Source organism: Cottoperca gobio, chromosome 5, assembly GCF_900634415.1.
Source record: "Cottoperca gobio chromosome 5, fCotGob3.1, whole genome shotgun sequence".
NCBI classification, from domain to species: domain Eukaryota; kingdom Metazoa; phylum Chordata; class Actinopteri; order Perciformes; family Bovichtidae; genus Cottoperca; species Cottoperca gobio.
The window spans coordinates 25,519,039-25,541,857 of NC_041359.1; the positions used below are offsets into that span (position 1 = coordinate 25,519,039).

The 22,819-nt window shown below is 42.1% G+C and overlaps 2 protein-coding genes across 6 annotated transcripts in view; one reads left to right on the forward strand and one right to left on the reverse strand.

The window, feature by feature from the left end:
• The window catches only part of cenpp (centromere protein P), a 79,479-nt gene that overhangs the window by 54,702 nt on the left and 1,958 nt on the right, over nucleotides 1-22,819 (forward strand). The gene's annotated exons all lie outside the window — the stretch shown is intronic.
• Nucleotides 4,888-21,455, reverse strand: ecm2 (extracellular matrix protein 2, female organ and adipocyte specific). Of its 4 annotated transcripts, none has more exons than XM_029431440.1 (12): nucleotides 21,195-21,455; nucleotides 17,594-17,728; nucleotides 16,844-17,005; nucleotides 13,846-14,034; nucleotides 11,401-12,171; nucleotides 10,797-10,912; nucleotides 10,471-10,606; nucleotides 9,906-10,063; nucleotides 8,934-9,073; nucleotides 8,635-8,747; nucleotides 7,795-8,008; nucleotides 4,888-6,568 (listed from the first exon to the last, which is right to left on the reverse strand). In XM_029431440.1, the coding sequence occupies exons 2-12, from the start codon at nucleotides 17,724-17,726 to the stop codon at nucleotides 6,400-6,402; spliced, it is 2,301 nt and encodes a 766-aa protein (XP_029287300.1). In that variant the 5' UTR covers nucleotides 17,727-17,728; nucleotides 21,195-21,455; the 3' UTR covers nucleotides 4,888-6,399. The 4 variants fall into 4 exon arrangements, with proteins under 4 accessions (XP_029287300.1, XP_029287299.1, XP_029287303.1 ...); XM_029431439.1 differs by having other exon boundaries at nucleotides 11,401-12,210; XM_029431443.1 differs by lacking the exon at nucleotides 13,846-14,034.

The window sequence follows — 22,819 nt, forward strand, 5'->3', positions numbered from 1 at the left end:
GAACCAGCCCCTTTTTTATATTCCTTCCTAAAAAATATACTCTAAATTGAAATGTCAACATAAAAAAAAAGTAGAAACACTTTCTTAAAACAATGAGCCAATCTGAGGGAGTGAGAATACACATATTTTATAGACTTAATCTGCAATCCTGTGTGTGTCTGTGTGTCTGTCTGTCTGTCTGTCTGTCTGTCTGTCTCTCTCTGTCTGTCTGTCTGTCTGTCTGTCTCTCTGTCTGTGTGTCTGTCTGTCTGTCTGTCTGTCTGTCTCTCTCTCTCTCTGTCTCTCTGTGTGTCTGTCTCTCTCTGTCTGTCTGTCTGTCTGTCTGTGTGTCTGTCTCTCTGTCTCTCTGTCTGTCTGTCTGTCTGTGTGTCTGTCTCTCTGTCTGTCTGTCTCTCTGTCTCTCTGTCTGTCTGTCTGTCTCTCTGTCTGTCTGTCTGTCTAATTGCTGTTTGGATAAAGCTGTGACTTTACTTTAATCGATAGATGAAGCCAACAAAGGCTTCTTCTGTTGAGCATTATGTCACCCCACAGGCAAGTAAAACAAACTCATAAAGATGAATGAGTCTTCAGCAGCGTAGTCTCCTGACTTATGGTGCTGTGAGCTGAGAGTCTGTGAGAGCTGGTAGCTTTGTCTTGGTGTTATTAAAGAGTTCCTTCCTAAGTGGAAAGGAGTGGCAGCAGAGAAACAGATGATGCTTTGCAGCATCAGGGCAACATGAATCGTTCTGCGTTGTGTTCTGCATGATGTGTTTCTTAACAAGGCACAACATGAGAGCCTGAAGCTTTACGTTCAAGGCAGAAATGAGAAATACCTCCCAAGAATGGAAACGCTAACAGGAGCTTGCTCCCGCAGGGGTTCACGTGCTACACTATTCCTTTTTCCATTCGGTGCTGGTATTTTCTGCTGAGCTGAGCTTGAACGGCACTCTGAGACACAACTTACAGCAGAGCCAGACCCTCCAAATATTCTCTGGTTTGGCAGTCAGACAAAACCGAAATGGGTCTCTGTTCTGGTTTCAATGCATCTTCTTGGTTTAGTAACCATATTTTCCAATCCTTCAGAGATCTGGTTAAATGATCATCTCATCATAAAGAAGCCTGCAGAGCTCTGCCATGTTCAACTTACTCTTTAAAGGAAATTCATTCATTTTAAAAGATTTTAAGCAAATGTTTGAGGTTTCCAGCTCTCCCAAAAAACTGAATTACACATCACAAACAACTCTTGAAAAATATTTAATCTAAATGAAGTCTTTACTGGTTAAATAAGGACGCCGGTAGTGAGCGAGCTGCTCGATCGCCATGAAAGAGTTCTAGATCGCAGCCAAAGATTAACAAGCACTTCACTGTTTCTGTTTCAACAAAGAGCTGTTAAAGTACAAGCTTTAGTTCATCTACCTCACGTCTCAACAGCCCCACTGTAAGACACTATAAGCACTTGTATTATTCTCCGGCTCAGTTTACAGTTTCTCATTGTCATAGCTTTATTCATAGCTTGGCAGAAACAATACTCTGTTATGGGCCAGATTTAAGATAAAAGGAACCATTTTCCCAAATGTTGCAGGGATCTAATTAGAGCCTGATGTAACGAGAGTTTTCTGCTTACTGTGCTCTATGAAAAGACACGAGCTTTGTTCTACACATAAAGTACAACATCATATCCTTTTGTGTTGTGTTTGCCTGCACATCAGTATAGTTTCCTGTACGAAAGTACAAAAGCAACCTTTTAAAATGTGGAACTTTTGTTTTGAGCAGGACTTTGGTTTTCTGCAGGGTCTTGTGCATGAAACCCTCATACTTCTCAGCTGATCGGTCTGCCACAGAAAGATTTAATTTGGTAGCTTCAATGGTCCAAATTGGTTTGTGGTATAGAAAGAATATATGGCGTAATTGTTGGAACAGTATTCAAACTGCAAATTAAATGTTAGAGATTATTTCCTGATGGGAGATGGTCTGTGCTCTTGATGGGAGGCGGTCGGGATGTGTCTGCTCTCTCAGGATCTCATCATTTCCAACTCATCAGACGTCTGCGATGGCGCTGGAGTGGCTGAGGCTTGTTGTGTTGAGAAGAATTTCCTCCATCCTTCACATTCATCACTGGGGCAACTTGCAGGGCGACGGTGCCATGGAGTTGCCTCAGCGCTGCTGTTGATTTAGTGCATTGTTGGAACATCTTGTTGCCAGGAAACATTTAGTTAGAGCTGCGACAGGGCACAACAGACCAGTGTCCATCAGCCTTCCCCTTGACTTCACCATGACCTCAACTCACCATGAGTCCACCTGATGATGATGATGATGATGATGATGATGATGATGATGATGATGCTCAGGACCTTCGGACTGTCCGCACTGTTATGTGCAAGGGATCCGATTGGATTTGTCCAGATAGCACCAAGCTATCTGCAAGGGTTGCTCTGGTTGTGACGTAGGCGTCAGTAACTACGTAGCTACGCTGGTGATGTGACCATCCACTGGGCGTTCAGAGGAAGGATTGCAAGTAAAAGAAAATTGCACAGATTTAAAGAGAGCCCTCCTGAGGATGGAGGAGAGGCAGCAAGTTCACCTTCAGGCACACGTGCGCCAGCACAGGAAAGTTGCCACAGACACCACAACTCCAGTGTACCAAGAAACACTCAAACTCGTTTGGCTAAAGGGTAACAGAGTGTAACAGAAGGACAGAGAGCTAAAAAGACTCAGCACTGGCAATGCCAGGCAGTATGGTGATAGCTGTAGGATGATATCATTTGATATTAAACATAATGTTTAATTAGTACACGCCGGATGAATAAATTACAATTAATTTATTTTGCAACCAAGAAATTGTTTTGGTCAGCTGGTCTTTCTTCTTTAGGTTTACATATTATACATTTTACAGACCCGTACGTTTACTTAAGTGTTACCAGAAAAGTTTCTTCATAATTATTTTTTATGTAGCAGTTTAAAATAAATAAAGTTAGGATAGCAGTACATTTTTAACAATACATTATATGAGCCCCAACTTTGTTTGACCTCCAAATAAAATGTTTTAGATCAGTGGTTTGCAACCTTTTTGGCTTGTGACCCCTTATGTTGAAGTAATGCCCACTTGTGACCCATTGTCAGTGGGTGTTTGCGTCTATAGATTATGTCAACTAAAGAGTAATCTTTTCAGTTTTATTTAAACTTTTAGAGGGCTGCAAAGGTAGAATGAGTAAGTAATGCACATGGAGAAATAATAACATGGTTTTCATATATTTTTTATAATCTCAAAACTACAAAAATAAGACCCACGTTATAATAATTATAATAATAATAATAATTATTATTATAATCATAATAATTATTATTGTTATTATTATTGTTATTATTATAATCATAATAATAATTATTGTTATTATTATTATTATTATTATTATAATCATTATAATTATAATAATTATTATTATTATAATCATTATAATAATTATTATTATTATTATTATTATTATTATTATCATTATAATACCAGATTAATCCTGTTATGGAGCTGAATGAAGGTCCAACCTTGTACTTATTATTTGTACCTGATGAAATATCTGCTGAGTTTCTAAAACCTTATTATAACCTTGAGCCATAAGCCTTCATCCTGAGAAGCATCGAAGAGGTTATGTGACTAATGACTATTAGATTGTTCCTTCATGTGTTTGATTTGTGATACTGATGAACGCAGCAGCTGTTCACGCTGGCAGACCAGAAGAATTCTCTTTTCAACAGGAAAACTTTTGATCTTTGAGCTTCGGCTCGTTGGAAGAACGTTTTCCAGCTGAAGTACGATGAGATGTCGACTGCCAGCATCTAGAAAGTGACCAGACATTACTGATTGTTGTTTTTATTGCTGTATTACTTTTAGATGTATTCCTGTCTGCATATAATTGTCAAATATTTCCATAATTTATTTTTTACCAAAGAGGGAGCTGAGGTTTTTATCCTCTTCACAGTTTAGCTTTTCTGTTCCAATCGTCCTTTAGATCTGTCTGCTCCTGAAGTAAATGATCCTGAACCTCAGGCTCTCAGAGGAAAATATTATGATAAAGTTGGCTTTCAGCTGTGATAATTGCAGCTTCCACTGAATGTTTATTGCATGAGGGGAGAGGACATGTGATGCGGACATAACCGCATTTTATCCTGACTCACTCTTTAATAGCCATCATGGCTCCGCCTCCTCCCCGAGGCCTGAGGTGTTAATTTGGTGACATGAAAGTGAATGAATTACTCCTCAATGCACAGGATGTGCTGACAGTGAAGGGGCTCAGGATCTTCAGTGCAATATAATCGAACTTGTTGTTTGGATATGTGACTCATACACCTCACAGGTTGAGTATTTGCATTCATAGTCAACATGTGTCTAATCTTGGAAAAAAAAACCCACTCATGTTACAGGGTTCCAGATGGAAACACGAGGCTTATGTAGCCTCGTTCCAGACGTCTGAATCATCCCTCAGATTAGTCTGTTTCCAGATCAGGAGCCTGGATGACTTGTAAGATTCACTGAAGAGGCACATAATGTCAGGATCTTGATTTTCCGTTTCCTGTTATGTTTTGAAAGGTAACGTTTTGCGTGAAGGTGCACACAGTCGATGGTCGTACATTTTATCACAGCCCATCCAAATGATCCAGCATCACCTTGTCAGCCATGTACAGTATGTAAACAAAGTCAGCGCAGAATTTGCAAAGATGCGTTTGAGGTCATTTAGAAACATTACATAGTTTGTCCATCATAGACCAGTGAAATGTTCTGCTCATGTTAATGTTTAAAAATGAATATCAGGATTTTTAGAACTCCAGATATCAGTTCCATAATGAACATTACATAATGATCCTGTTATCTTATTCTTATGATTTAGTGTAGGTGGGGTTTCATCAATCAGGCAGTAATGGGAACATTGTGAGCTTTATTTGAATCTGCATCGTAACATTGTGTTAAACTATAGTTTATGACACATTAAATAGACATTTTGTCATATCAGTTATGCATGTTGGCCAGCCAAGAGCAAAGGGAGGGGCAGATGTGTGACAGTTATTAACCGCAACTGAAATGTCATGTAAATGTAAAAACTACAAGAGCATGTAGTCCACCTCTTCCCCGCTCACACATAAAGAAATGACTCCCAACCTGCAGAAGTTGAGTTATTATTACGTTATACTGCAGTTACATGGGTTGATAGTTGAAGCATTAACATAAAGCTATAATATGATGTAATGTCTCTGTGTTGAGCAACACTGAGGACATCATTGAAAGAAAACTTTGAAATTAAAATTTACAGTTTGGGGGGAAAAAACTTGTGGAGCCAACGGCTCCTCCCACGTCTGAGAGACATTCGTTAGAGGGTTGTTTCCTCAGACCACATAACTGAACTCATCTCCATTAAAGTCTATAGCAAATCTGCTGAGACTGCATTTAATAGTTTCCTATTCAATAATGAGACACGGTGAAATCGAAGATACCTGGATGTAACTCCAGAGTGTGTGTGTGCGTAGACCAACGTCACTTTAGATCAAACGTGAAGTGAAACTGGAGTATAATTTAAAACACAACACGTCCTGATCTTACATGCGTGTATCACCATCTGGCTTAACCAGAGGAAGTTACTGTCCTCCTGCTTCTGTCCACTTACATAAATAATGTAAAACAATGGCAGACATGACTGTACGTCTTTTGTCTCTTGGGGATTAGCTCTGCACTCCCTTCATTGTAATCCTTCTGCGCTGCTCTTCATCTTTTACACAGAGAGCTCAAAGGATGTGTCACACATGTGATCACACGACTCCTTTCCATGTCAGCGTTTCTATGAAAGAAGGCATTTGAAGACACAGAGCTGAGAAATGGAACATGAAGGTGGTGAGGTTGTTAAAAGTAATGTGTTGGGCTTGTGGTCTCATGTCATTGAATTCTTTCCATTTCTTTATTAGCATTATCACTTTACGGCGTTATGGTGCAGGAGTTCTTTCCACTTTAGAGAGTTTAACATTTTACTAAAGGAGACAGATGTGTTTAGGAAGTCTGAAGGTCGTCCGTCATCTTCATACCAGGTTTAGGTGAGCGAGGTGAAAAACAACTTGCCATACCTAAAACACATTAGTGTATGAGGGCCAGAGAAGAAGAAATCTTATTTCTATGCAGCTCGTAAGGGTTCAGTCCAAGGATATGACAGGGCAGTGCGTTCCCATAAGGAAAGTTACATCAGCAGTAACTGTGTTTTGACAGTTTCATTATTGTTCCCCATGTTCTACCTGTTCATCATGTCGTTTTTATAACATATAGCATCAGAGGAAGCTAGGGAAGGGAAATGTATCTTGTGTTTTGACTTGGCACATTAGAAACCCTAATCTTTCCCCCTTTTGTTTCTGGAGTTTTAAACAAATGTCTTTTTGTTTTTTGAGTGGTCACTTGGTTTTCTGGGGTCTTAAGACCACACTGGAGGAGGAGCGTACACAGGAGAAGGCTGTGGGGGAGATCCTCTGGGGGTCGATGTAGTTGTTTTCCAGTCTCAGAGCCACCAGAGTGGAGTCTCCGCTGTGGTGTGGGTCACAGATTCCTTCGTCAGGGATACTCCTGGAAGACAGTATCGGGATGCGGTTAGATCAACTCGTTGTGTATTCTAGGACGGCAAGTAATGTCGTTACAATTATTGTTTTCAAACATTCAATATGTTTGTGTACATGATAGCCAATTAGAGGGTTAAGCAGGATTTTGATTACGAAGTTCCTCAAGGAAGCATTCTGGGCCCTGTTCTTTTTTAAACCGGCGCTCTCTGGGCATCATAATGATGATGATACACATCTACACGTCTTCATTTCCCTTTACAGTTCTTTACTCCCTGTCTAACATTATATTTAGATGCTATTTGTATAAGCAGAAAGAGAGACCGTCTGTCATGCAGATTAATACACAAGTTACAACTCTGGCAGTGGTTTTAGACTCGGATGTAAATCGTATATTCTTTTGTAATATTTTGTCATTTCATCAAGGCCACAAAAACATGTTTTTCATCTTAGCAGAATCGCTATAATGACACGACCTTTAAGTCTGAATGACGCTGAAATGATAACACACTTTCAATTACAAATTGCCTAGATTACCGAAATTCTCTTTTACCAAGTTACTTAAAACATCAATTAGAAAATGTGTTTGAAGAACATTATGATTAACTAAAATAAGTTTCCCACCCGGAATCCCATGTTGGCAGTAAAGATCACGGTGTTTAAACTGTTGTTATGGTGTTTTAAATGCTACTTTTATATAAACCATGCTACAGCAACCCTGCATGGATGTGTGTGTGTGTGTGTGTGTGTGTGTGTGTGTGTGTGTGTGTGTGTGTGTGTGTGTGTGTGTGTGTGTGTGTGTGTGTGTGTGTGTGTGTGTGTGTGTGTGTGTGTGTGTGTGTGTGTGTGTGTGTGTGTGTGTGTGTGTTTTTCAGGCTGACCCACAGGTGGAAACATGAATCAACTTGTTTTGTTTCTTGTCGTCAAGACAACTCTCCATTCTGTGAACCTTCAGCTTTCATATTGTCTGGCGAGCTGAGATGAGTGAGTCAGTCGTCTGGTCGGCCTCTGCTCTGTTGTGAGACTCTATGTTGTTGGTCTCACAGGACTGTATTTACTTCAGATGTATCAGTCATGATAACATTGTACTCGTGTTGTACTCTCATATCATTTGAATAAATACCGTTTTATGATTCATTATTCCTAGTTCTGTTTTAAAGTACGAGGAAGTAATCATTTTATAATCGCAGGAAAACCTTCAACCCTTGTAGATATTTGTAGATGACGGCTTCACACCTGATCTTGTTGTTGTTGAGTCTGAGGAAGTGTAAGTTGGTCATCTCGTTGATGCCAGACGGGACAGAGATCAGCTGGTTGTGATCCAGACACAGCTCCACCATGGAGTGGTACGAGCCGAAGAACGACTCGGGCTCCACTGCCTCCCCATCAAGCTTGTTGTAAGAGAGGTAGAGGTACTCTAACCCAGGGTCCATGTGGGCGAACACGTAACCTGTGGAGGGGTTCAAAGGAGGAAATGTGACTATAGTGGACCATGACCCTGTTTTTGTACCGTTCAGTCTAGAAACGATTATTTTGATCATTGAATCATTATTATGTCTAGAAAATAATAATAACATTTGAACTGTCTGTTGTCGTAAGAGACTATGTGACAGACAAAGATGGTGGCGCTTCATTCACAGTTATCAATAAGAGAATCATACAGATCCAGGTCCCTCTGAGGCTCAAAACGTTGTGCAGCTCTTCAACCAACTTGGTTTTCTCCACTGCACACATTGTGATCTTTATTTTCCTTTAATCTCGTTGGATATTTAGCATTTTTCCTGCACTGTGTCATACTTCTCCACTTCTGCCAGAAGATGATAAATCTTCTCATCTTCTTCTTATCGGTCTTCTGACTCCCTCTGAATGAATAACAGATGTTCCTCTTGTGTTTGTCTTAATCGTCCTTCTCCGGCTCAACCAATAACAATCAACAGCACCGCAGCCTGAGAGTACCCGTTGCTCGGGTTTAGTTTCACCTCCTGAGCCTTAGTCACAGGAACCTTTCCCCGAAGCAGACGTAGATCACTGGAAACAAAAGCAGAACCTGAGGAAACATCAACACTTTCCACCTACCAGGTATCCTCTCTATGTTGTTCCCCAACAGCACCAAGTGGACCAGAGATCTGGGCAGGTATGATGGAACCAGGTAAAGGTCATTATGTGAAAGGTCGATGGACTCCAGATTTCTGCAGATGAGGGGAGGAAGGATTTGTAAGGAAATGGAAATGAGAGAGAACATAAGTGATTTACTGATTGTCCTCTTGATGGCAGCTGATTGGAGAAACACTGAACAGAAGTTGTGGATCAATCAACATAGTGCCAAAACAAATGGTCCCCGCCCCCTGGTAGTAACATGTCTCTTTGTGTCGGACCTGTGGTTGAACCAGGCCAGCGGGGCGATCTTGGTCTCGTCCAGCCTGTTGTGTCTCAGAGAAACCACGTTCAGGCTTTGGGTCTGATTGAAAACTGTCTCTGAGATTTCCTCGATCAGGTTGTTCTCCAAGTACAGCTCCTGAAGCACAGAACAAACAAATGTTTCACATCATCACGGTTGGAAAGGAAAAGGTTTTGATTGGCGGAAACTGGGATTTAGTGTCTGAGTCACGGTAGGATCCCATCATATTACTTTTCTAGTTTTTAATGAGTTACCAGTTTGTCATTAAACTGTTGTGTTAGGTGAGTGCTTCTGGTTCAGAGACGAGTCTGTGGTTTGTTTCAGGCTATAAATGCAGAATCCACCCCAAAACTGAATCCACGTTTGTTCTACCTGCAATCTTTTGTTTTCACTGGCAGCCTGACCATCATGATCAAAATCACACTTGGCTATACAAAGCTGTTAAATCCTGGAACCCCACGATCAGGAGTAATACCTGAGAGAAGGATTGGGGGTTTTGGATTTATAGAGAGTGTGTAGAAACTCTCCAAGGTCATAAAATGAGGTTTTGTTTTAAGGTGGATTTACAGCAGCAGCATGTGGCATGTGTGGTTAACCAGAGGCCGTAATTACAGGTTGGGTGGACTGGTTTCCCACAGGTAGAACCAGAGTTTACTTAGCGGAGGAATGAAAATACTGATGCATCAGCTAACCTGAATTCCTGACTGACTGCAGCCAGCTGCTCAGAAGGCTTCTGATAATGTCACTGAATGCCTGATGGATTGAATTCAAAACAATATGTTGCTGTCGGGGTTATGAATACGTTTACTGAGCTCTTCCTCGAGTGTTAGACGCACTGTGACTTTTAAAAAGAAAGTCAGATGTCTGGCTATATGAGGTATCCCAGTGTGGGGGATGACTATGAGCTGGAGAGATACAGTAGTTATGTAAACTATATATTATTTCATACCAGCAGTGATGTGGGAAGGCCTTGTGGTACGGTGCGGAAGTGGTTCCTGCCCAGTCGGAGGTAGGAGAGCTGGATGAGGGGTGCGAAGGCCAGAGGATTTACATTCCCCTCACTCAGCAGATTTCCCTCCAACTCCAGAATCACCAGGCTGCTCAGATCTTAAAGATTTAAAAGAAATCATCGTACACTGGAAATGTGTCCTGGAATCAGTGCAGCAAGGAAACGTCTGTCAGACTAGTCAAAGAGTTACTCTGCAGAACAGGAAATTCTCCTTTCATTGAGTATAACTTACCTTTTTAACAGTGTCGTCAAACATTAGAGTTTATCAAAAGGTATCTGAACAATTAAGAGCCTTGTCTGTGTGTCGCAGGGCGGGGGGGGGGCAGAGGCAAAGTCTAGCTTTGTGCCGGGCAGCAGGAAAGTGTCGGGAAAGTTGATTAACAAAAAAGGTCTTGTTGCATTTTCACACAGGTAGTGTTGGCAGCTTGGTGGGCTGTTGAGTATTTTGTGACATTAAAGCTTAAGGTCAGTATGGAGGTGCATTATGGGATACCGTGGCCGTTACCTTGGAAGCTGTTGTCATGGATTCCTCTCAGTCTATTCTCACTGATCTTCAGCTCCTGCAGGCTGGGTGGCAGGTCAGCGGGCACGGCTTCCAGAAGGTTCCCGTCCAAGTACAGACGCCTTAGCATCTTCAGACCCTGACACACACACACACACACACACACACACACACACACACACACACACACACACACACACACACACACACACACACACACACACACACACACACACACACTCTTTTAAAAACCTGACAAGCATTAGAAGTGACTGATAGACAGATGGTGTGGTTTTATTCTGAAGGGCTGCAATGGTTTAGCATCTTACTTTGAAGGCTTTAGCATCAATGCTGTTAGAGGTGAGCATGTTTTTCTTCAGGTTGATCCATTCCAGGTTGGGGATGCCGTTGAAGGCTTCTGCTGGGATGCTGGCGATGTTGTTGCCTGCAGGTCAGAAGAGTTACAGTCAGTTCACACTGAAAGCAGCAACATTGGCAGGTTCTCTGTGTGTTTCTCAGTTTGCTTGTGTTTAATTCATAGTTCTTAAATGTGATGTCGAGTGTTGGGTTCCAATCATTTGTTTTGATTCTTGTTCCAGGCTGTAAATCTGACAAATCTTGCAGTGAATATTTAGTTTCTCCTCACTTGATATATAAGTAATGCATAAAACATCCAGGTAGTAAAGACATCAACAGCAGCAGGTTGTCAACTTTATATAATTAATATTATTGCAGTAAGTTATACGCTGTATTAATGTTCTCCCTGTGGAACTAAACTCAGCCAAACATCATTTAGGAATGTTGAAACCCAAGTGTGTTTGATACAAGATTTAGATGAAATGAATTCTAGCCCTCACACTAGTGACGTATGTGTTAAAGTGGTAAAGTTTCTCTGCACTACTTTCTCCTCGTCTTGTCGCGGTGCTGACTTACCCTCCAGACTGAGAGACCTGAGCTCAGGTATGGATAGAGGAGGGAAGTAGGTGAGTTTGGCGTTGTCACATTCCAGAGTGGCATCAGAGATCTGGCAGCCTGGAGGGAGTCTTCCTCTGTTCACCACCACCACCTCCCTCTCCTCCCCTTCCTCCCCTTCCTCTTCTGCCTCCTCCGCCTCCGCTTCCATCTCCTCCAGCTCGTTCTCTGTCGCAGCAGGAGGTCTTGGTATCGGAGCAGGAAAGAGATCTACTTCTTCTTCAGGTTCTTTTAGGGGCATCTTAAACACATCTCCTCTCAGCCACACCTCCTCCTCTACCTCCTCTTCTACCTCCTCCTCCAGCTCCTCTTCCTCTTCCTCCACTAGAGCCAGAAGTTCCTCCCTCAGCCTCTCTTCCTGCCACCTCCTTTCCTCCTCTAGCTTCCATTCCTTCTCCCTAGCTTCTCTCTCCGCTGACTCCTTCTGCCTCCTGTCTTCCTCAACCTGTCTCTTCTTCTCCAGTCTCTTCTTCTCCAGCTCCTCCACCAGCCTCTTCCACTCCTCCTCCTCTCTCTCCACCTGCAGCCTTAGCGCCTCGTGCTCTTCCTTCCTCTTGTCCTCCACTATCTTCCTTTGTTTCTCCGCCTGCTCCTTCCTCTGCCTTCTCTTATTCTTCCTCGCCTCATCCTTCTTCCTCAGGCGGTCCTCTTCCTCGCGGTGCTCCTCTTCCTCCCGCCTGAGGATTCGCTGGATCTCCCCCTGGGTCACGGGATCGCCGGGGTCGTTGGGAACTGGGGAGTCACCAGAAAGGTCAAGGCTGAGGTCAGGGTCTTGGGTGGGTGTAGGGTGGTGCAGGGCAGCCAATCAGATGGCAGGAAGTGGTCGAGATAAAGAAAAAGGTGAAAGTATAGAAAGAAGGAAGAAAGAGCATCGAAACAGGAGAGTGATGAAGACAAGAGAGGAAGAAGAGGAAGAAAACTAAAAGAGAATGATACAGGAGGGAGAGGACAGACAGACAGGAGGTGGACAGACAGACGGCTGTGTGTTAGTGTTGTAGACAGACAGACAGACAGAGAGACAGACAGACCAGCTTGTGGTAGCTACAGAGCATTACGGCTGCTGTAGACCAGTCTGGACCAGATCCCATTAAACTATTATTTTATGACCAGTCAGGTAAAGTTGGTGTTTTTATGTTTGCCGATGTTGGTGCCGCTGATGAACCGAGTACCGTAGAACATTCAAGCAATCCTATATTATGCCTCATTTACACAGCATGGTCCAGTTTGACTCAGTATTGGTACCATTGTGGATAGCACCCCCTCCGTGTAGCGGGATCCTCAGCTGATCGCTGTATCAGGCGCCGTGAGAAACTGTTGTGACATTATCCACATTCACTCACTAAATCCTTTCATCGCCAACCAAACAGAGGAACGTCTGCACCGCACACTACACCCACTGTGCCGTTGCAGTTCTGTGATCTGCTATTTCTTTCAAATTAGGGTCCAGTAAATAAAAACTAAAGTTGGTCCCTTTTGACAGTAGCTTAACGATTGTGTAGGACGTCCCGTGACTCCCTAGTGACTATTCTCTCTGACTAATCAGTGGGCGCCAGTGTTTTAACTCCACCTTCTAGTATCGCCTCAGCTCGCTTAGTAGCTCGACCGAAGTGGTACCAAAGAAACAACCAGGTTCTATCCACAACCAAAGAGTCAAGTTGATAAGAGCCGTGCCGTGGAAATGTGGCACGAGAGGGTAAATAACGTAGACCAGCCTGAGCTCAGAGTCATGTGTGCCAACAGCGACATCGAGCAGATCTCTAATGAAAAAGACAAAGATGTCTTGTAGCCTTACGATGGTATAAGGTCGTAGGCATGCATCTTTGGTTGACCTGTTCATTGCTAAACGTTGTATCTGAGAATGCGTCAGTGTCACTTGATGGACCAACACTTGCTTTTAGTGTTCTTTGTTTTCAGTGAGCTCCTCACATACAGCAGACATATACACAGTGTACATATACAGATGCTTACATGCTTCTACGACTGTTTCTATTCTACGTACATCTACACACTGATAAGTCAGAGAGGTTTTCTCTTGCTTCACCTGCACATACAAACAGTGGCTGTTAATAAGTTAATCTCCCAATAATACCGACGTGTTAAAACTTTCACAACATGGGTTGAACTAAACCAAAATGTGCGAGAAAACACATTTCTTTAAAGCCATGATGGAAACAGGAAGCAACATGCTGAGGCCTCAGTGATGAACACTTTAATTTATTCACGATGAAGAGTTTAAAAACCTCTTCTGTTAGATAAAACCTGTTAGAATAAATAATAATGTTGTACAAACATGTTCCAGTAAAAGATTTAAAGTGTTTAAATACTGCCTCTGCTTGTCAGAAGCGTTGCTCATCTCTGTTGCCTCTCGATGTTGCACCATGGCGTTGCCACATGTTGTGTTTCTACCTGACTCCATGCAGACGGGGCAGCACTCCCCAGCGGGGGTGAAGGGGAAATGGCAGTGCATTATGGGACAGGTGATCTCGTCACAAACCACCCGCCCTCCGGTACACAGACAAGTCACACAGGGCTTTGGAGACCAGACGGCCAGGTCGAACATGGTCAGGCCCTGGAACACACACTGGCCCTGCTTACCTGAAACAACACACACATTACAGTCAGTCACATTAACAGGTCCCACTGTGGGCGGGATGTAAAGGCCATAAACCCATCTGATGACCATTATCAGTCAGCAAGATAAACATCAGTAGCAGGCTGAGTCAGGCACAGTTTAATAATGGAGGGAAATCAGATTTAGAGAATTGTATAGTTTTGGGTCAGCGATAGAGAAGGTCCTGTCCCCATAACACACGGAGCTGGATCTTTGGTCAGTGGATCTCTGACAGCGTGATATGGGGACAAGAGTTCTGTAATGTAAGAGAGGCAAGACCATTCAATACCTTTATAAACATTTAAAGTATCATTTGTTTAAGTAAACAAAATATCAACGTTTGTATTTGTAGTGCCATTGTTGTGTGGGTTAATACAACAGATTTTGCACTTTGAGATAAAATTTTCCCTGACCAATCAGAAGCAGAGGACATGTCCGTCCTGCCAACATACCTTTGTGATCGCTACGGAAGCGTTGACCTCAGCGGGAGCAGATAACTTAACGCTTCTTGTGTTGATCAAAGGGAAATTATGATTTACAAAATCCTGCACAGCTGCAAACATCTCATGTTAACTAATCGTTGTTTTTGTAGACGAAGATGACGTCTAGATTTTAATTTCCACCGGGAACAGCTGTCAATGTGCACAACGGCAGACGTAATTATATCACTCAACAAATCGTAAATGTGTGCAGTGATTCAGAACAAGGCAAATTCCAACCTGTGGGGTCACAGCTTCAACATGTGAGGTTACAGCTGTGACCCCACAGGCTCGAAGGACCCTCGTCGCCCTCCTCAGCTGCAGTAATTACTGTGTGTGTCTAGTCAAATGTAAAGCCTGTACTTTACCATCAGAACCAGACAAAGCAGTGATTTGTAGCATGTCCTCCCTTTGCATTAACTCCACCTCTCAACAGCAGAGCTGGGCCGGAGCTGAGCCTGGCAGTGAGTCAGTAGAAAAGACTGTAAACCACTATGATACAGCAGGAAGAGGCTCTTTGTGCCTAGTTTAAGTCTGTGCTGTCTGTCATCTATCCTTTCTAATGGTATGCTCTTTGTTACGTCCATAGAAACACAGGTAGTTAAGAGGCTCAGGTTATTTCTCTTAATTGCTGTGTCCCCTATCTCTGTCCTTGTCACTGGGAGCAGTGTGACTGTCGCCCTGTCATCTCTTCTGGAGCACACATACTTTAGAGCTTTTCTTTTCTCTTCAAAATATTGTGCTGCTGTCGTTGAATATCTTTATTGTCTAGTGAATTGCAGGGCTGTGTTAAAATAATATAGCAAGCATCAGACTCTGCTGCTGTCATGCTGTCGTGTGTTTTATATCAGTGAAACGATATGTTGGTTCAGAGACGGACAGAAACTGAATTGACAACATTTTAAATCATCAGGTAATAATGTTTTGAGCAAAAACACAAATAATGATTCCAGCTTCTCCAATGAGAGGATCTCTTTTTATATTATTGTATTCTGAATAATTTGGGTTTTGGACATTTGGTTTGACATAACAAGACATTTGAAGATGCCATCCTGGGCTGAGGCACAACGCACCAGAGCGCCTAGCGTCTCTTTTTAAAGTGTCATTCTTAAGGTGCACTTCAGGATATTTGGACATCAAATTGGGCTGCATGTGGCCCCTGAGCTAAAATGAGTGTGACACCCCTGCTCTCGAGGATGGAAACAGACTGTGTGAGATATGTAACTCTCTGCAGTCCGTTTGGTTGTCGTCCCATCACAGTCAGAGTTCAGTGTCCTCACATCCCAAACATCAGTGAAAACAGAAACTCCCCGACAGCTCCCACCAACAGACCGCCACCAACACCGTCTTCCCTTCTAATTACATAACGCTCACTTTATTGTTTTAAACTGAAGGGCTTCTGCGTGGCTTTGAGGTCATTCTTTAAAGTCTCTGTCTTCATCTCTGTGTGGGACTTTATTTTCCCACAGATGGTTTTCTCTTCTGTTCATGTTGGAATGTGATGATTGTCATTAAATGACTGAGCTGTAATGACCGGAAGCTTCATTATGAGAACAGGATGAAGCCTGAGAGCTGAGCTGTTCTCTCACTGCAGAGTCTACGTCCCGTCTGAGTCACATGTCCTGTTTTTATTCACCATTTTAATTCTATTAAGATTTTATTATCTAGAAAACTTGTGTTTTTTACCACATCAAAGTTGTAACTGCCAAGATACACTCTGTATGTTTATGTGTAAACCATCAAAGACGTGCTTTTATTTTCCAAATTAAAACCGGCATTCAGAGGATTATTTCTGGACGTATCAGAGATTTCATATACGCAGAGTAAAGGCTGGAACTTGCTTTTTTTAATATATACTATGAGTATAACGTTAATACTTCCACTTCAGTATCATTGTTCTGTTACAAATTCACCTCCCAACAGGAAGTGGGATTAATGGGCTTGTTGTTGTTGTTGTTATATTTGGTGGAGGAGCAGAATCGATTAGTCGACAGAAAATGATTATAATTTAAATCATTTATCAAATATTTGATGGTTACAACTTCTCCAGTGTAAGGACCGGCTCTCTGTTTTATATAATTGTGAAATAATATTTCGGTTTTGGATTGTAAATCAGACACAACAAAAGATTTAAAAGTGTCACGTTGAATTTGGAAATTGTGAAGAATATCTCCCCTATTTTATAGACTCCAGGATTAACATCAAAAAAGATTAATAATAAATAGATGTTACAGATCTATTTGGTCGGTGTGGTACCCATAACACCCTTCTCCACCGAGATATGTAGAAACGTGTATCCGAGCATCTCACTCACCTGGGATAACGTTGTAGCTGGAGTGCTGATCTTCGAGGTTCTTGTAGGATTCCAGGAACAGAGTGTTTCTTTGCTTCTCTCCAGGCTCCGCTGTGACGCTGGGACCAGGAACCAGTCTGATCTTGAAAGGTTTAGGTTGCCCACCTCTGGCACCCCGTGGACCTGCAACACGTGTTCATATCAATTTACGCAGGCAGATAGACGGGTTTTGAAATAAAATCAAATAATTCTGTTTTAACCATTTGAAAAGACAACTTCAAGTCAGTTCTTGATCTTACTAAATTCCTCGTTTGAGACTCACTTTAATGTATTCCCACTGTTATGCAAGCCAAGTTGGCGGAATCGGTGGCATGTAAAACCAATCAGCACAAACACCTTCCAGATTGGGATTCATGAACAGTTTTGAAACAGTAGGGGGCCCAAGATACTCCCCTGTGGCACTCCACATGTTATTAGTTGAACTGCTGTTTGTTCTGGTGTCATTAGAGGTTTTCACATCATAAAGTAAGACTGCACTTTGACTTGTGATGGCCAGAGAAACATAAGATGAAGTTAGGACAGAGCTCAAACCTGGTGCTAGTCAACAAACTGCTTCTAAAACCGCAATGTCTCCTTTTTTACATTTCTGTGTCTACCTTTGTTTAATGAACGAAATGCAACATTTAATCAGACAGCTGAAGTTGTTGGAAGGAGATTTTTGTCATTGTGCAGTCAGATATCAGTGTTTTTCTTTACGAAGCAAAGTCTTACCGTGTCCGTCCCTCTTCCTCTTCCCCCGGCGGATCTCACCGTCCTGGTTGCGAGGTCTGATCCTGGCCTGGGCGTCCGAGACGGTCAGGACCACTAGCAGCCACAAACTGGTCGCTACCAGCCACCACCTCATCCCTGCAGAGCAGCACAGACCAGGTTCAGGTTGCCTCACAGAAACCTCTACCTCCATTGGTACTTCACCATTCCTATGTTTCGATACGGTGTCGATACTTGACCTGTCTAAGTATCTAAGTCTAAGTAAAGCGATGGTTATGTCGAAGCCTTACTTTGAGAAATATTGACATGTTTTTCTACAAAACTCTTATTTCATTGAACAAAAGAAGCCACATTTCTCAAATATGAAGTTGTAGTCTCAACACAAGCAGCTGTACAGTTTTACATACTTGATGCTACAAATGCGTTCGGTTCTTCGATTGGTTAGTGAGATATACAAAAGACAAAAGGCAAAAGGTCAATCAGACAAGGTCGAAGACAAAACGGTTGATTCTCCCAATAGCCATGGTTGGAACTCAAAAGTTCAGAAACGCTTGGGTACCCCATGAATTTAGGGATCAAGGTGCTGACAATAAATCGTTATGTCCAGGGTTTGAGTCCAACCAAGGACCTTTTACTTCCGGTTCTCAACTGTCAACTCTCAGTAACGGCGTAAAATCCTGAAGAGAAACGATTGTTTTTCATGTTTGAAATGTAAGAAATTAAATCCTGAATTATTGCAGACACCAGCAGCTAAAATAACTGGAACCAAACAGACAGATCCACGATGTTTCTCCGCCTGCAGAAACATAGACTGAAGTAAGACAGAGGCTTTTACCTGCAGCAGCTTCTCAGACAAAACGACTCGTCAGTGCTGTTGCTTGCCCTCATATAGCTCTCTACTGGGGTCTTAATGGCCAGTTTTGTGTGTGTGTGTGTGTGTGTGTGTGTGTGTGTGTGTGTGTGTGTGTGTAATGAGTGGTCTATTCGCAGCAGTCCTGTCATTATTAAAGCAGAGATCTGACGCAAACACACACCTTCACACACCTGATAGTTGGAGCAGATTGGACTCGTTCTCTGTATCAGCCTCAATAACAGTAATAAATGTGCTGTAGTTGTGCCCCAGTGCATGATGGGTGCTGTTGGTGCTGTTAAATCATAGGAGTTCCTGATGTATTGGGATGGTGCCCAAACAAGATTGAATGTCCAGATAGACATTTAGTTTTTGTTTTAAGGGTCAACATGGTGGAACATCAGCAGCTAAAGAGACGAGTAGAGAAGAGAAGAATACTTTGACTTCATCAGGTGGTAGCCAGTTGTTTGCTAACATGTTAGTCACAACTTCCTTTTAAGGACACAAATGTCTTTCTATAACTGGACATCTCATCCACATTTGTTGCCATTCTTGTGGTATTTTCTCTGAGTGTTCGTGTGTAATGTGTTTTTTATCTGTGCACATTTCTGGTTTGAGAAACAGAAAGACTTAGTTCACCGTTTGTATTGAGTTTCCCTCTCAGACCACATTTCTACCTGATCCTGGATCTTGTGTCGGGTCCTGATTATATGTTTAGACCTTGAAATTAAATGAAAGCACAAGAAATAATCCTCATCAAACTAATAACTGGGCCCAGATCAGTTCATGGTGCTGATTTCAGCCTTTTAATTGTAACTGGCTGTAATCCCCCTCCAGTTCCAGTCCAACATTAACACTGACCCGCACATTCACAGTATCAACAGTATTGTTTTCAGAGAGTTTAAATGCCTGTTAGGACGAGCAAACATGTGTCCATCCATGAGTTTGTGTTAGGTGATGGATAATTGTTAGTTATCTAACTTAACTGTTATTGTTGTAACTCAACTGCCTAGAACTTCTTCTAGCATTTTTGGCGGTTGTCAAACAGCTTCAGGTGCTTTACTACAACCTTCTGCACATGCGTAGTGTCGACACTGATTCTGTAGTCCAGAAAGAAAACACGATGTGTGATCTGGCCAACATAGACCCATATATGTGGTTTACGTATTATATTATCACTCTGAAAGTATTATTATATTACTCGTCATCAGTGGGTCTCTTGAGTCTGGAGATCTAAACACACCGTCAGCTCTGAGACCCTCCCACCTCAACTCCAATAGGCCAACAGGAAACCAGAGTTCAGTGGAGAGAGAGAGAGCGACAGAGACACACACACACACACACACACACACACACACACACACACACACACACACACACACACACACAGGAGGAAAGAAAACAGGAGGGAGGGGAGGGAAACGGAAAGTATTCAGCAGTTCAGTTTCTGGATGAGCAGGCTCAGACGGTGAGACTTCCAGCAGGAACAGCAGAGGATAAAAATAACCTGGAGGCTGTTTGTGTGAAGTTTAATGAAACCCAGACAGTGTTCAAGCTGAAGTTCTGTTCTATCTGCTTCCCCTTCGTATTTCACTTATGAACTGGGCTTTATAGTTATATAGTTAATAGTTAAATGACTTCTAAACGCCATCCTTCATGTCTGACATCCTCCCACATCACCTTATGATTAGATAAGACATGTTTTATTTTATCAAGACGAGAAAAAGACTTCAGACAGCTCGGACTGAGTTTATGATCAACTTCCATGTGTTTGTTTTCAGTAAGAAAAAGTCCACTCTTATAATAGCTAATAAATCCTCACTTTCACTGTGAGCTGCTTCAAAGCCAACAAGAGTCTACAACAATTACTTTCACTTAATCACTAAATCTGTATTTCTTTATTTTATTTCATCATTTTGTCTATAAACTGTCCCAGTTTCTTTGGTCACAGAGTTTCTGTTTCTCCAGCATCTGTAACATCTTCTCTCACTGAGTCTCTGTCGTGCGTCCTGGACGTTACTGAGCTCTCACGTATGTACAGAGATAATTACTGTCCAGAGCATCAAACCACTTGATAGTTCTTCGTGGCTGCAGCATTGTCATTTATTTTTCATCGTTTTCATTTTCCAACATTCCTGCAGTGAATAAAGAGCTGTTGGGACTAAACAACCGACTGACGTCCTCTAACTACATCTGTCGACGAGCATGAAGTGTGTGTTCTGCGCCTCTGAGAGAGTTCTGCAACCCAACAAGAGACACGTTTAGCACAAAGCTCTGGGTCTCGTGTCAGACTCGTCTCGTACACACTGGCTCTGAATCAGATTCAACAATCTCATATTCTTGCAGCTCAAACTTTTAGTTCATTATTTTCTGTTTTAAGCCTTTTAAAAAAACTGAAATTATTCTGTACTTCGTATCTTTTTCTTTAAAAGACTGTAAATATAAAATCTGCAAAACCTGATTAGAGATGGTTTACCACATTTAGTTATATCACTCTCCAAAAGTCCTGTTAGCTCACTGCTGATGTTTTAAACGCCACAGAACATCCTCAGTGTGCTGAGGGGAACGTTAGGGAGTGCTGCATCAACACCAGGAAGAGCACAGACGTGTACACTGCTCTTAGTTTCTTTTTCTTTTGGACCTGTGAAGATCATCTACAGCAACTGTTTACAAACCTTCGCAAGACAGACAGACAGACAGACAGAGAGGGGAGGGGCTAAGCAGACAGACAGACGGACATTAACTCTACTTTACCAGCAGTTTGAAGGCGGCTGCACGACTTGAGGCCAAATTCTTCCACCCTCTTTTTCTCCTCCTCTGGTTCTGCAGGAGCTCCAGGCGAGGTGTGTGTGTGTGTTTCTGTGTGTGTGTGTCGCTGTGTGATGATGCTGTAAGTGTGTGTGTTGTGTTTCTCTGTGTGTCTCAGCAGTTGTGAGGAGCAGAGCAGGCTAATAGAGCTGTGAGAGAAAGCCAGGATTTGTACTGCAGCTGGAACAAAAAGAGAGCGAGTGAGAGGGAGAGAGTAATAAATAAAGACGCAGAGAGTGAGACAGGTCAGACATCTGTCTTCCTGACGGAGGGTACGACACTGCCAACATGCCGCAGGATATCGGAGAATGACAGTAAAGCAGGAAGGTTTAATATCCACAGATATAATATATATATAATATAATGATGCACAGAGAAAAGGACAAAAACAGGTTTATGAAACATGAAGACTTCTGTGGAGGAAATAACAGGAAAGTGTTGACGAGGGGAAGCAGGTCAGAGGTCACACAACATCCCGCCTCCAAGTCTACGAGAGACCTCATGTGGAAACATAAAACCACAGATCGAGACACTAAACATAACATCATAAACAATAACAAGTCAAATATTTCAGTCGGGGTTTCCTCTGGTTCAGGGAAACTGAATGGACTTAAAAAAGATTTACATCTGTTTTTTATTTCACCTCGGGCCCAGAAGAATACAATACTTAAGTTTACACGGATGAATGAACTTGTAACTTGCTAATAGTTTAAGTATACTTTTAGGAATAACATTTACTTGACTCATTCTAGAGGCTTTAAATCTCAGAAATCATTAATTCAAACCTTTATTTAAACTCCTTAACATTAACATTCACTGAGGTTTCCTTCAGTTGCACAAGAGAAAAACAAAGAGTGCAGCTGAAACAGGGAAAGTCCCTTTTAGTGCACTTTATGTACTCCATCATTGTTTTAGGAGTAACATATATGCACAAAAGATATACTTTTAACAAAGGATCCCATAATGAAAGTCTTCACTGCACCGGTCCGTGATGATGGATTATAAATATATATATATACTGTATATAACATACATGTGTCATCGTCAGGATAAACTCACGGCTGCAACTAAAGATCACTTTTAAATTCAAACACACAAAAGTTGTGTTCATGTACTTAAGTCTCGCTAACAAACAAGTGACTTTGACTTACACTGTAACTCAGCAACTAATCAGATGCTTAAAGGACCTTTCATCTACTTGATATCTTTCACACCAACAGTCGGTCGACTCGTACGATAAAGTAAAACAAACCCACTTCACTCGAGCGAGACCCGACAAGTTCACCGATGAGATGTGACGTCAACATGTAGACGAGCTGAGGACTGATGTGGAGCTTTCACACAGCATCTCACGGATGTCTGCAGAACATACACTTTTAAACTTTATTAATATTTAATGTGATTTAAATGCATACGTCGTCATCTTTCTTGCAGCTTTATGTTTATTTGACAAAATACGAAATCTGACGTGAGATAAAGAATTTAAAGGTTCAAAATAAAGACTAAAGTTACAAACACGCAGCTACAAATGCCTGTGTTGAGTCACCTGGACACACCCCTAGTGTGTGTGT

Bases quoted from the DNA above. Each gene is read 5' to 3' on its own strand.
- ecm2 (XM_029431439.1), bottom strand. From the start codon at position 17,726: ATGAGGTGGTGGCTGGTAGCGACCAGTTTGTGGCTGCTAGTGGTCCTG. The intron at 12,211-13,845 runs GTAGAAACACAA...CACCCACCCAAG, and splicing joins CCCCGTCTGCATGGAGTCAG to ACCCTGACCTCAGCCTTGAC. The intron at 6,569-7,794 runs GTGTGAAGCCGT...ACTGTCTTCCAG, and splicing joins CTCAACAACAACAAGATCAG to GAGTATCCCTGACGAAGGAA.